At 44.8% G+C, this 14167-nt stretch overlaps 1 protein-coding gene across 2 annotated transcripts in view; it reads left to right on the top strand.

Moving 5' to 3' along the window:
- LOC119917623 (serine protease HTRA1A-like) overlaps nt 1–12149 on the top strand; it is a 31250-nt gene extending 19101 nt beyond the window's left edge. Inside the window, exons 4-9 of one of the 2 annotated variants that reach the window (XM_038738017.1) lie at nt 3693–3887; nt 3969–4001; nt 4132–4246; nt 4851–4908; nt 5651–5746; nt 11462–11630. In XM_038738017.1, the coding sequence (XP_038593945.1) occupies nt 3693–3887; nt 3969–4001; nt 4132–4246; nt 4851–4908; nt 5651–5746; nt 11462–11630 (666 nt within the window). Of the gene's footprint in view, nt 1–3692; nt 4002–4131; nt 4247–4850; nt 4909–5650; nt 5747–11461 lie in introns of both variants that reach the window. The other variant, XM_038738016.1, reaches the window with a different exon arrangement.
- The last annotated feature ends 2018 nt before the right edge of the window (nt 12150–14167 follow it).

Raw genomic sequence — 14167 nt, 5'->3', positions numbered from 1 at the left:
GAGCCTGCCATACCTAGAAACTTCTATAAGCAGAAAAAACTCTGCACTGCGTTTATTTAACTCTTTCCGAACATATTAGGATCAACTGCAGTCAAGCTAAAAACAGAGCTGTTCCTCAAAGCTGACATTTCACCTGGTAGCAACAGTCACCATGTTATCATAATCATGCTGACTGGCAGTGGCCGAGTCCCGAATGTCTTGGCAGTGACTGACATCCACCTGACGTCCTCTCTCTCTCTCTCAGCTGTGTGTGTTTCTCTTGCTTTCTCTCTCCATCTGGTTATACTCTTATCTCACATGGAGTGTGACGGGAGGAGTTGAGCGGGGTGATTATACAGACTGCTATTCCTGTGTCAGTTGTCTGTTTGTGTATGTTTGCACAGACCAAATGCATGTTTCCTGGTTTATATACACTTTTCTGCAGCCCTGTGCATGTGTGCCATGCTGACTTTTAACATCCCCTCGATGTTCAAATAAGCCTGCAGGAATTGGGAACACAGCCTCAGACATTTGTGTTAGTCGTGTATGTGTTTGTATTTGCGTATCTGTGTGCATGTGAGGTAAGGTGGAAAGTAGGGTTGAAAGGTTCTCTTCCTCGGTTACTGGCTGTCACTATCTTTGTCATCTTCTAATTATAGCTTCGCCTCGAGGTTGAAGGCCGTTTACAGCAAAGCGTGACACACCGGCGACTGAAGTGCGTCTTAAACGTTTCCCACAATCCAGTTTTCTAATTTCATTTGAACTAGTTAATGAATGAGGTGTCTTCTATCAGTTCATTTTCTCCACATCTGCAGACGTCCATGAACCGGGTGTTCGACCGAGTTTGCATATTTCACATAGATCCTTTTGTGTGTGTGTGTGCCAACTTGTGTTGCTGTCTCAGTTACCTTGCAGCCTCCTCTGGCTCCTATTTATAACCATGAGCAAACAAAATGGATCCACAGGAGAGGCACTTGGGACAGGTCCTTTTTTTTCAAAGATATTGCTAGCCTGCTGTTAAGGCGTTGGGAACAGGCTCCGTACAGACTCAATGTGATTGCAGTGACGCGTTGGCTTTGACTGCCCAGCAGAATTTCATTCAGAGAAGAAAGTTGTCACTGCGGATGGATAAATATATACTTTCAGTGTCTGTCTGCAGACACTAGAACTCAGTAGCCTGGCTTCCACTGTGTAACAGGGCTAACCAGAGCTTAAGGTAGTCATTATTTACCATATTTCAGTCAATTTTCCAGCATCTCTGGTCTGCTGGCACACACTTGCCATTAGAAATGATTTGTCAGCTGGGCTACACTTCCACCAAATAAGCTTTTGATCTTGATTATTATCATTTTGAGTGGAGTTGTTTGGCATAAATGTCACTTCTGCCTGCGGTGGAAGACGAGTAATTGTTTTTGTGTGGAAGCCTTGAGTGGGTTGTATTTAGAGAGTGTGGTTGTGCTGTAATTATTTTCCTGCTGTCCGCTCATAGAACACATGATCATGAGAAGTCCTAGCGCTCAGGAGAGTAACTGCTGTTAAAGCAACGCTGAGTTTGTGATTCTCTTTCAGAGCTCTATACTTGTTAGGAAAGCTGAAAATAGGCTACATTGTCTTTTGTGATTACAGTATATCAGTCACCAAAACACGTTAATAGTGTATGAATTTCCTCTGAAACAGATGAACAAATCACAAAACAACATGAAGAATATATCCAGACATAGCTTTTGTGCTCAACCCTTTGTTCAGACAACCAACCTTCCACTAACAGGCCAAGGAAGATCTCTTATGTACTGTATATATGTAGAGAATTCAGCCTCCTATTATATTAACAGTGTGTTTTTTATATTGTATATTAACACAAAATACTTCTCACCTTACATTTCAGCTTTTCTTACCCTTTTATATTTAGATTTCTTTTGATTATTCCAGTAATTGAAATGTAAGAAACATGTCACAAAGATTTTTTTCTCAAAAACATACTTCATTTACGTTTTACCACATGTCCTTTACAGGTGACATCAAGTCTTGTTTGATGCAAAAAAAAAATGCATTATAAGCCATAAATTTGGTATCGAGAAAAACTCATTTGCCATCCATTTCTACTACAGTTAATTTAAAACAATGGAAAACACATCATCATGGAAAATACATATTACATTTTACATTTTTTTTTACAAAGAAATATTACTATATTTAAAAACTTTAGCTCAATGGGTGAAGATCTGAAACTAGGTCAATACACATACAATGTGATAAACACATCACGCAGGGCACATTAAAAAGCAACTCCTGGTTTTTGAGACACAAAGAAACATCTTACACTTCACACACTTCACAAAGGTCTTCCAGTTGAATCCTTCTCTCCTGTGTCTTAATATGATGATTAATACCAAAAAATATGAAAAATGGCTGAAAATGAGTGGAAGCAAGTTATGAGTTGTATTTTTTCCCTGTGGGTTTCTGGTTTTTGCCATTATTTCCTTTTGTTCATGTTAGTGTTTTTCTGATCTGCGTACTTCTGTGTTTTATCATTATGGTCTGTCTTAGTCCTTAGTCTTATATCTCCATGTTTTAATGTAGTCTTGCCTCCTGTTTGATCCCATCTCTGTCCGTGCCCTGATTTTGCTGTCTTTCCATGTTTTGTGTTTTACTTTGGTAGATCTGTCCTTGTGTGTTCCTGTGAACTTTACTTCCTGTTTTATTTTGGTAATCTTCTGTACCTGGTGTCCTTGTCTAGCTTAATTCCTATGGTTGATTACCTGATGTATTTCAGCTGTGCTTCCCTCCCTGTTCATTTACCCTTGTATATATTGTCCTCAGTTGTCTTCAGTCTTTGTCATGTCCTTGCGTCAAATGTTGAGTGTTCTGCCTTGTGCTCTGTTTTCCTTGTTCTGGATCGCCTTGTGTTTGATGGATTTACCTCAGTTTGGACTTACCCTTGTGCTTCCACATAAGCTTGTTTCAGTTTGGTTTTTGAGTTAATAAATCCTTTTGAACTGCATCCTCGCTTTTGGTCTGCATTTGGGTCCACACCTCAGCCTTCGCTCAGCCAACCCATGACAGTCCCCTACAAAACGAGGACTTGAAAGTGTATATTATAAGGCTTAAAATTAACACACATCTGAAATCTTATTAATAATATATTTCAGGCTTTCCTACATACACATCAAAAGTATTGTCAACAATACAATTTACCATAAGCTGCTTGCTGTGATTCCCGCCATTTTGAACAGAACATTTGCTCTGTTGGCCACACCCCAATATGTTTGACATAACTAGAAAGCCTAGGATGTACTCTGTACAGTACATTAGGACTCAAACAGGCTATATGGATGGTGTTTGAAATAGAGCTCTCGCTACCATGTCCCCCACAGAGGACAAAAATTAATTGTCAGGTCTCAGGAGAATCACATAGTATCATTGAGAGCTGTAAAGATCCAGGTGTGATATGGGCTTTGAAGTCCTGCTAATATGTAACCATTATCTTTCACATATGACGTTTACTAGTCGTGTAATAATGACAACTTTTCTGTACATATGCCAGTGCCTTTTACATTCATTTAATTTATAAATTGTTCATTTGATGTATTTGTCCGATTCACTGGTCTACTTGACCATTAGCTTTATTCTGCAAAAGCCTCATGAATCATGTTTTTTTTTTTTCAGTAGCCTCCAGTAGAATGAATGTGATTCTCTGTGTTTCTCACTTGCAGACACAGCTCCCTGTGCTGTTACTGGGCCGTTCATCAGACCTGAGACCAGGGGAGTTTGTGGTTGCTATCGGCAGCCCGTTTTCTCTCCAGAACACAGTCACCACAGGGATCGTCAGCACCACTCAGCGAGGGGGCAGAGAGCTGGGCCTTCGCAACTCTGACATGGACTACATTCAGACTGATGCCATCATCAATGTAAGTCAACCAAGAAGCATTAGCATTACACACATATTTTTATTTCCACAAATAATAGTGATGTATCTTTTTGGTTCACAGTACGGCAACTCAGGAGGGCCTCTAGTAAATCTGGTAAGCCGCCATTTTTTTTTGTTTCAGTGGCAGACAGAACCTATTTTAACATTCCCATAGCGCATTAAAATCAGTACAATAATTTACAGTTGTTTGTTTTCAGACACTCATTTGAGGTTTGCTGTTTTAGGATGGCGAGGTGATTGGGATCAACACATTGAAAGTGACGGCTGGCATCTCCTTTGCCATACCCTCAGACAAAATTCGACAGTTCCTGGCAGAGTCCTACGATAGGCAGTCCAGAGGTATGCGCTCTCACTGACAACTTTTTTTCACTTTATTGCTTCTATTCAATCACCAAGACAAACTGTAGGAGGCAACTGCAAGACTTGTAGCAACAATAAAGGAGCATACAATTCAACACAGCATTTCTGTGTAATTTTTCATGGCTGTGTGCTCTCTTGAGATATACTGACTACATTTTTAGCTTTATGAATCCATGCCCAGCATTACCCAACAGGATTATGACAGTGCACATAAACTACAAAGGAGAAAGTGCCAGTATATGTCAGGTTGTTTCTTATTTTTTACTGCTTTTCACTCTTTACCTCGCACAGTGTTTTGGAATAGTCCACACATGTATTTTATATGTGACTGCCAACATGGCTTCTCGATGTGATTTGTCTATATGATGAAACCACTAAAGAACAAGACTCCCCAAATGTTTGATGAAATGTGCACACCATCCTGCAAGACACGTGCAAGATCCACTGATCTAAAAGTCATATTTTACTCACTTACAGAAAGAAAATACCCTGGAGGATTTTTATTTTTTGGTTGTCAACAAATAGGCCATACTGGTGCAGGCCAGAGGATGAATGATTGTATTGTGTTGTTGTCCATCTCTAGGGAGAGCAGCTGCTAAGAAGAAGTATATTGGTGTGAGAATGATGACTCTCACTCCAGCGTAAGTTGCACACCTTTGTATACATTTATGTGCCAGTGATCCAGGGTTGCAACTCTTTTTCAGGGGAATTTGCTAAAAGCAGGGTCAGTATGTTGCTAAAAGTTGATACATGACGTTGTGATAACATTGCTGATGTAGTTTGACGTTACTCAAATTGTCTGGCTATCTCTGCAAAAATATGATTTGAAATTTATTAGAATAGATTTGTTTGTATATTATCAAATTTTTTTTGTAAATGTAACAAACACAACCTTTTTAATGATGAGATTTTTATTTTTGAACACATCATAGGTTTATTTTATTTTTCCTGTTGCATAGTAAAACCTACAGTAAAACCACACATGAACAACAGGCTGCTGTGGCTTATTGCTAGCTGGCTAGCTAACACAGTGCTGCCTATGCCTGGCTATTTGAGCTGAGCCGTCTCTACTGCTGACGTCACTCACAATGCACTTTTGCAGCTGGGCAGGCAGACCATGTGTTGTGAAAGAGGGAAAATGCGTTTTTAGTGGTTGGGTCACTTTTCAAAAGTTGACAAAAGTTTCCAAATACATTTTACAAGTTACTAAATTTGTTTCTAGGTGCTTTTTTAAAAAATATCTTGCCTGGCTAAATTTGCATCACATGAACATGTATTAAATGATTCCCTTCGTTATGCAGAAACAGGAAATTGCAACATTGACATTTCTTGTTTTGTGCTAGATAAAAATGGTGATTGATTACAAAAATGTTTTCCCTCTAGGCTGGCCAAAGAGCTGAAGACTCGACACCATGACTTCCCTGACATTACCTCTGGAGCTTACGTTATGGAGGTTATCGCAAAGACGCCAGCTGCAACGTAAGGAAAAATTTTTGCCCATATGGCTCCAAAAGCGTGGGCTCAGTTCAGACTAACGTGGTTGTAACATCATGGTTTTCAGTGAAGTGCAAATGTCTCAGACTCTTTCCCAGCTATATGGGATATTGTCTTTGGCGCTTGCACGTGCTACACATGTGCATTTAATTCACACAAGACTCTCATCACTCTCCATGCAGCTCCTGCTCCCGTCTCGCAAGGCAAATAGACAGTATATTTCATTTCCTTCCTTTATTTTATTTCTCTCCTCTATGTCAAGTGTGCGCACACACACACTCAAACACACGCAAAGTCACCTACACAGCTGTCTCAGTAGAACGTAAATTCATGGCTCACTCCAGCGTGCCTGGAGTGCCTGGCCCTCTAAAATATCCCCCCTCCTCCCGCAATCGCAGCCCACTCCAATCAGCCACCACCACAACTCCAGCAAAGTGGGGTTTGGGAGACGCTGAGGTCAGCTGTTTCCTTCAAACTTCATGCAGGGAGGTTACTAGCTGCGCTGTGGTTTTCCTGCGCCTGCTCACCAATCCCACTCCAGACCGGTGTCCCTTACGAGGCCTTGTCAGAGTTTACTCATTGCTTAAATCACCCTGCTTTTTGCAATAATAACATTTCTGTGGTTAGATGTTATTTTCTAGGCTTCACTTTCATGCTTTTGATCCTACTCTGTTTTGTGTTGGTTTATGGCCTTTGGAAATCTTGACCCTGCTGTAGAGAACCTTCTATTTGCTCTGTTGGAGGTGTTAAAGCAGCTGGGTGTAATCTTGAACTGCAGTTGTGTTAATGGATGCTGGTGCAAGTGAAGGTGCACCAGTCTGTGTTTAAATGTGGCTCTGACTAAACAGCTGTGTTGAGAGTCAGCTTTTGAAATCAGCACTGGTTCCTGTCTTAGTCTGTTTGTGATTTCAAAGTTTACTGGTTTTTTTCATTGTGTATGTGCATTTTGCCAACAAGATTTTTCTTTTGCTTGGCGCTCCAACCTCGAGGTGTTATTCCATCATGATCGTTCCATCATTACAATTCTGATGTTAATTATGTTAATTCAGATGTTATATTGATTCAGATTGTGCTCACAGGCCTTTAAACAAACCTGACCAAAGTACACTTTAGATATTTTTTTGTTTGTATAAAACACTAGCAGAAACATAGGGGGATACCTTGGTTTGAACTTGTTTTATTGTATGCGTGATGAGTAGTTTGTGAAGCCATTACATCTGTAGGCCATTAAATTAACCTGCTAATTCTTCCAACTAAACTCTAAAGAGGAAATTATAGCAATGTGTTATGTAAGGGGGGGGGGGGGGATGTCATAAAACCAACACATTTTTATCATTAAGGATAATTATTATTCTCAGCAAATCCCATGAAGAGACCAAAACAACATGTGTTAGTCTGTCTCTCAGCACTTTCTGACTTCCCACTGTCTGTGGCACTCAGCTACAAGCCCATTGGTTACTGAAAACTGGTCATTAATATTATGTACTTAAGAAATTACTGAACTTTTGTTTTTTTTTTAAACAGATGGGCACTGTAGTATCTAGCAAACATTACTCAAACAGGAGTAAATTGTGCATTTGTTGGGGACTATTTTTAGCAATGGATCAATACATATTTGGTGCTCTAGTGAGTATTTCCATGTGTATGTGGAATTAACTCAAAGTTTAGTATGAGTCATTGATGTGTTTTTACTCTTCGAGTCTTCGATCTTCAACGATGGAAGATTAAGAACAGAAGAATAAGATGTCAGACACTAAATAATACTAGTTAGATACATTCTTACATACTGATTAAGGCTGCATGAAGAACAGTGTTAGTGTCACGCTCTGCCGGTTGGCCATCCTTTGTGTTTACTTTTGAGTTTGGTATCTGCCTTGGTATGTTGAGTTTTGGGTTCTGTCCTGTCTAGTGTCCAGTATCTGTTATATAGTCTGCTTGTCATGTCTAGTCTCCCTGTTTTCCTCTGCTCTCTCTCTCTCTGCCTCGTTAGTCTCATGTCTGTCACCTGTGTTACTCCCGCCCTGCTCGTTAGTCCCTGTGTATATATACCTGGTGTTTCTGTCTTGACCTTGTCCGGTCATTGTTCATGTTACCCCCCAGTCTGTCGTGTGTGTACTCTCTGCCTGTAACCAGCCTTGCTCGTCTCGTCTCGTCTCGTCTCGTCTCGTCTCCCTGTACTTTTGGATTTTGGATTTCTGTTATTCAGCCACTCACCTGTAAGTGTGCTCGCTTTTGTTTGTTTATTAAAACCCCTTGTTGAACTATACCTGCTCCACTCTGTGTCCTGCGTTTGGGTCCTCCAACCTGCCTCCACACCACGATCGTGACAGAATGACCGGACCACAAAGGGACCCAGCGGACACCATGTCCGATGAACTGCTTGATCTGTGCCGGGAGCTTATGGTGCTGAGGAATATGTGGTATGGGGCTAGTCATGTTAGCCATAAGGCAGCTATCGTGTCCCTTGCCTGGAAGAGCCTGGCTGCTCAGCCAGGAGCAGCAGACTCTCTCCCTGGGTGGGTTTGTGACTTCCTCCACACCTCAGCCAATCCCCCAGCCAAGTCCTCATCAGTTCCTCAGTCTGTTAGCCTGGAAATGGCTAACACCCGGACCGCTAGCCTCTGGCCGTCATCTCCCCGGCCTGCTAGCCCTCTGCCTGTCCTGCCTGTTACCTGTTCGGCTGGCGCCGCTAGCCCTCCGCCTGTCCTGCCTGTTGTCTCTTCGGCTGGCGCCGCTAGCCCTCCGCCTGTCCTGCCTGTTATCTGTTCGGCTGGCGCCGCTAGCCCTCCGCCTGTCCTGCCTGTTATCTGTTCGGCTGGCGCCGCTAGCCCTCCGCCTGTCCTGCCTGTTATCTGTTCGGCTGGCGCCGCTAGCCCTCCGCCTGTCCTGCCTGTTATCTGTTCGGCTGGCGCCGCTAGCCCTCTGCCTGTCCTGCCTGTTACCTGTTCGGCTGGCGCCGCTAGCCCTCCGCCTGTCCTGCCTGTTGTCTCTTCGGCTGGCGCCGCTAGCCCTCCGCCTGTCCTGCCTGTTATCTGTTCGGCTGGCGCCGCTAGCCCTCCGCCTGTCCTGCCTGTTATCTGTTCGGCTGGCGCCGCTAGCCCTCCGCCTGTCCTGCCTGTTATCTGTTCGGCTGGCGCCGCTAGCCCTCCGCCTGTCCTGCCTGTTATCTGTTCGGCTGGCGCCGCTAGCCCTCCGCCTGTCCTGCCTGTTATCTGTTCGGCTGGCGCCGCTAGCCCTCTGCCTGTCCTGCCTGTATCCTGCTCGGCTAGCGCCGCTAGTCCTCCGCCTAGCCTGTCCGTCCGCCTGCCTGCCCTACCTACCAAGGACTCAGGGACTATGACTCTCCTGGCCTACCTGACCATGAAGGCCAGGGAGTCAGAGGCAGCACGGGCAGCTAGGCTATGGCCTGATAGCCTGGAGGCTAGGCTTTCCCTGGAGTCGTCTTTTGAAGGGAGTCGCCTAGCCATCTTTTCGGGTTCCCGTGGTGGTCATCGGAGGCGACGAGGTCACCATCAGCGACCCGTCGGCAACAAACCTGTACCCTGGCTTGCTAAAACGGCTAGCCGCCTGCCTGATTCCCGGCCCGCTAGCGCTGCTAGCTCCACATCAGACCTGCCTGATCCCCGGCCTGCTAGCGCTGCTAGCCGCCTGCCTGATCCCTGGCCTACTCCTGCTCCCAGGTCTCACTCGGTCGTCCTACCGACACCTGTTACTGGTCCCTCATCGAAGGTCCGACTGACACCAGTTCCAAGGTCTCCGTCGGTGGCCAGACCGGTTCCCGCTCCCCGTGCCCCGTCGGTGGTCCGACCGGCACCTGCTTCGCCGGTGGCCCAGCCGACTCCTGTTCTCCCGTCGGTGGTCCGACCAACACCAGCTCCGTTGGTGGCCCAGCCTGTTCCTCGTGTTCTGTTGGCGGTTGGACCGGCTTCAGCCCCGCCGGTGGTCCGGCCGACCCCTGCTCCTCGTGTCCGGTCCATGGTTCCCAGCCCAGCTGTCCAGTCGGTGGTCAGGCCGACTCCAGCTCCTCGTGTCCGGTCCATGGTCCCCAGCCCAGCTGTCCAGTCGGTGGTCAGGCCGACTCCAGCTCCTCGTGTCCGGTCCATGGTCCCCAGCCCAGCTGTCCAGTCGGTGGTCAGGCCGACTCCAGCTCCTCGTGTCCGGTCCATGGTCCCCAGCCCAGCTGTCCAGTCGGTGGTCAGGCCGACTCCAGCTCCTCGTGTCCGGTCCATGGTCCTCAGCCCAGCTGCTCAGTCGGTGTTCAGACCGACTCCAGCTCCTCGTGTCCGGTCCATGGTCCTCAGCCCAGCTGTCTCGCCGGTGGTCCTCAGCCCAGCTGTGCCTCCAGAGCACCCAAGCTTTGGGTGCCGACCTCCGGAGAGGTCTTGCCGTCAGCCTCCTGCTCGGCCCCCAGTGGGGTTGCTGCCTCACTGTTGGCCGTCCTGCCAACCCCTTGAACTCTGTGGCCCCCCTGTTCTGCCCGGCCTGTTGATTCGACCTCCAGCACGGCCTCCTGAACTGTGTTTACCCCCTGATTTGCCCGGCCTGTCGGGTCATCCCCCGGGACGACCTCCTGAACTCCGTGATCCCTTTGGTCTGCACGGCCTCCTGGGACGCCCTCCGGGACGACCTCCTCCTGAACTGTTCTGCCCCTCTGCCTTGCCCTGCATGTTAGGCCAAGCGCCTTACCTGCCCTGTTTCCTGGGCATGATCTGCCTGTTGGGTGGTTCCCCCGGACTGTTTTGTCCCCTTGGCCTGCTTGTGCGATCTCCCGAACTCTGTCGCCCCCTTGCCTTGCCCTCTGGCCACCCTCCTGAGAGTTCCTGGTCTGGCCCTCCTCCTGTCCTCCCTCCGCCCACCCTGGCTCGACTTGCCCTCCTCCTGTCCTCCCTCCGCCCACCCTGGGCCGGCTTGTGCCTTGTTTTTGGGCTGTTTTGTTGACCGTCTGGAGACGCTCGTCGGTGGGGGGGTACTGTCACGCTCTGCCGGTTGGCCATCCTTTGTGTTTACTTTTGAGTTTGGTATCTGCCTTGGTATGTTGAGTTTTGGGTTCTGTCCTGTCTAGTGTCCAGTATCTGTTATATAGTCTGCTTGTCATGTCTAGTCTCTCTGTTTTCCTCTGCTCTCTCTCTCTCTGCCTCGTTAGTCTCATGTCTGTCACCTGTGTTACTCCCGCCCTGCTCGTTAGTCCCTGTGTATATATACCTGGTGTTTCTGTCTTGACCTTGTCCGGTCATTGTTCATGTTACCCCCCAGTCTGTCGTGTGTGTACTCTCTGCCTGTAACCAGCCTTGCTTGTCTCGTCTCGTCTCCCTGTACTTTTGGATTTTGGATTTCTGTTATTCAGCCACTCACCTGTAAGTGTGCTCGCTTTTGTTTGTTTATTAAAACCCCTTGTTGAACTATACCTGCTCCACTCTGTGTCCTGCGTTTGGGTCCTCCAACCTGCCTCCACACCACGATCGTGACAGTTAGCCTTTTATTGTTGTTGTTGTTGCTGTTGTTTTTGTGGTATTTCTTAGACAGTATACATGGTCAGCATTTTATACCTCAATGAGCCCCTCATGGCTAAATATGTGCCAGAATATCATTTTATAGGTCTGGAAGACAAAACTACCATTATTTTTTGCTGTTATCCACACATGTACTTGCCATTTATGAAGCCCTCCATTATTGATCATCTTTTCTTCTTCTCTCCTCCAGTGGTGGACTCAAAGAGCACGACGTCATCATCTCGATCAACGGCCAGAGGATCGCATCAGCGACTGACGTCAGTGCCGCCATCAAGAGTGATGACACCTTGAGAGTAGTTGTGCGCCGTGGAAATGAGGACGCTATCCTCACGGTTGTTCCCATGGAGATCGACCCTTGACCCTCCACAAATCACACCACAGGCGCTGAAGCTAGGCTTTACTTATCACCAGTGGACCTTATATTGAAGGGGGGGCTTCTACTGACACACCCCTCTCCCTGTGGCCAAAGGCCAGTGGTGCCACACATCCAGGGAAAATTCTGGCTTTGCCTCAAAAGGAACGACTGTGCAGATGCTCTAAAAGCAGTGCCGTACTTTGTTTTCAATGTGTGTTTTCACTTTTAGTCTTTAATGCTTTGATCAATGCAACTACTGTTTGGTCACAAACATAAAAAGTTGGTTGCTGCCGTATTGTTTTTATCTGCTTTCTCTTGTGTGTCTTTTTTAATATGGACTTTTGCTCAGTCATGCCTTCCACTGCAATTTTAAACAATTTAGAGACTCGCTGGGCAAATCTGATTTGTATAATTGTTGTTTTCTAAACTCTTTTTTTTTTTAAAGTACTGTAGAATGTTTTTGTTGATTATGTGATGTATACTGAGATAATAAAGGGTTTGCCTTCATTTGTTTTGACACTCACCGGGCTGGCTTTCTCACTTTCTTTCCATCTCTCTCACTCATTTTCACACACACATTTTGACATGTACTGCACCCAGGCAGACATTACAATATTTTCTTTGTGTGTGTGCAGAGTTTGCTTAACCATTGCTCGTGCACGCGCAATCACACAAAGGGGACATAAAACCAATCGGGATCTGGTTTAAATTTGATTTTACTGCCTTCATACGGACTTGATAGTGGTCTGGTGTGATTGTTGGGCCAGGGACACTGCAGGCTGACCGCAGAGACAGGAATGCGAGCCAAACAGAGATCTGACCCACGATGCAGTGGCCACATACGTGGGGCTTGCATGAATACACTTAATGTTTTGGTAGAGATTTTTGTTTACCACACACATTTTGGGAGAAGACAAAGTAGACATGAGAATTACAGAAACCACCAAACTCTGCAAACAAAATTAAGATTTACAAGAAGGTTTCTGACTGAAAACTCACTAAATGTGAAATCTGCAATGGAAAAACTGCAGAAGTGAAAATCTTTCTTTAATTTAACCCACCAGCTTTACAAGTATGTTTAGAAGACAGAAGAACATATTTTGTCATTCATAGCTTAGCTACCCAGTTTTTACATTTGAATTTCAGACCATGCCTCTAATAACCAGTGGATGTTTATCCTTCACACCCTGTTTTTTTATTCCCATACACCACATGGAAGCTAAATTACAGAAAAATGCTTCCCCATGATGTTACGCAGCCCACAGGCATGTATCATATTCACACATCATTTAAAGGGTCTGATGGACAATATTTTGACTTGTTTCAGTTAAATATGATCGCATTGTGGGCACCCAACTGACAGATGTTTACATTGCAGTCAAAGGCCAAAGGTGCAATTTTGAAGAAGAAAAACGCTGACAGAAGGAAGAGTTGCTGCCATCTCATGGTTTTGTGTCAAAATTGCAGTCCCTCATCTTAATTTACCCATATAACTGTGTTGCATATATTTCGGGCAGATGTTATACACAAAGTTGAAATTCTATGTTTTTATTTTGCTTGGCAATGGCACTGATTCCTGACTCATTTATTACTGCAAAACATTCAGAGAGATTACAGTATACATAACATTGAACTCAGCTTTAAACTTTGCCTGTTAAATGAAGTAATAACTGCCAGACTGCCAAGACCTGAGCTCAAAACCATCAGTCATCGAGGGCACGGCTGTATTGCCTCACCCCCTCTGAGCCTTGATGTGGACTGACTTTTTACTTCGGTAATCAGTTTTATTTAGCAGGGACACAACACATTAATAAAACACTGAATTAAATGTACCAGAATTAGCCAGAATACTATTTTTCATCTGTAGTCCCTGGACAGTTGTTACATATTCCTCCTAAAAAAACTAATAACCAATATAAAATTAATTAACTTAACAGAGTCATTTAAAATTAAGTCATACATTATGAAAGCATGCAATAAAATTTAGATAAAAGAGTACATGCAGTGGTCAGAATTTTGTATGTTTAACACTGGCTGAATATGCTTATGAATGTGCTTTTCAGAATCTAATCTTGCCCACACGATGCACACTGATGAAAAAACATCTGGTCATTTGGGTAATTGTGATCGAAGATAAGATTCTTCCTTATCTAAAAAATGTGTTCATATAATAATACAAATACATATGTTCATGGATTTGCCAATTACCTGTTCATATCATGACATTACAATAATATTGAGAACACCTGAATACCATGATTAAAAATATAGGTATATACAGTATGAGTCATTTTATATTTGGTTGACATGGAGAAAAAACTCCACACGAACACCTAAAAAAACATTGCAAATGCCTCCCATGAGAAATTAGTATCCTTCCATTTCTTAACCGAGACCAGCCATTTCCACCCATGCCCCATCTTTATAAGGACTTCCATGCTTTGTAGGAGATGTTGTGACGTGTGATACAATTGGGACCACTTTGCCCTGCAGACCCAGACTGTTTATAACACACTATCAATTCATTTGACACCATCTGCG

The sequence above is a fragment of the Micropterus salmoides genome, unplaced genomic scaffold, assembly GCF_014851395.1.
Source record: "Micropterus salmoides isolate LMB-PRFRI ecotype aquatic unplaced genomic scaffold, ASM1485139v1 Ms_hic_scaffold_22, whole genome shotgun sequence".
Classification (NCBI taxonomy): domain Eukaryota; kingdom Metazoa; phylum Chordata; class Actinopteri; order Centrarchiformes; family Centrarchidae; genus Micropterus; species Micropterus salmoides.
The sequence above is the reverse complement of the archived record's forward strand: the minus strand, read 5'-3'. Positions and strand labels throughout refer to the sequence as shown.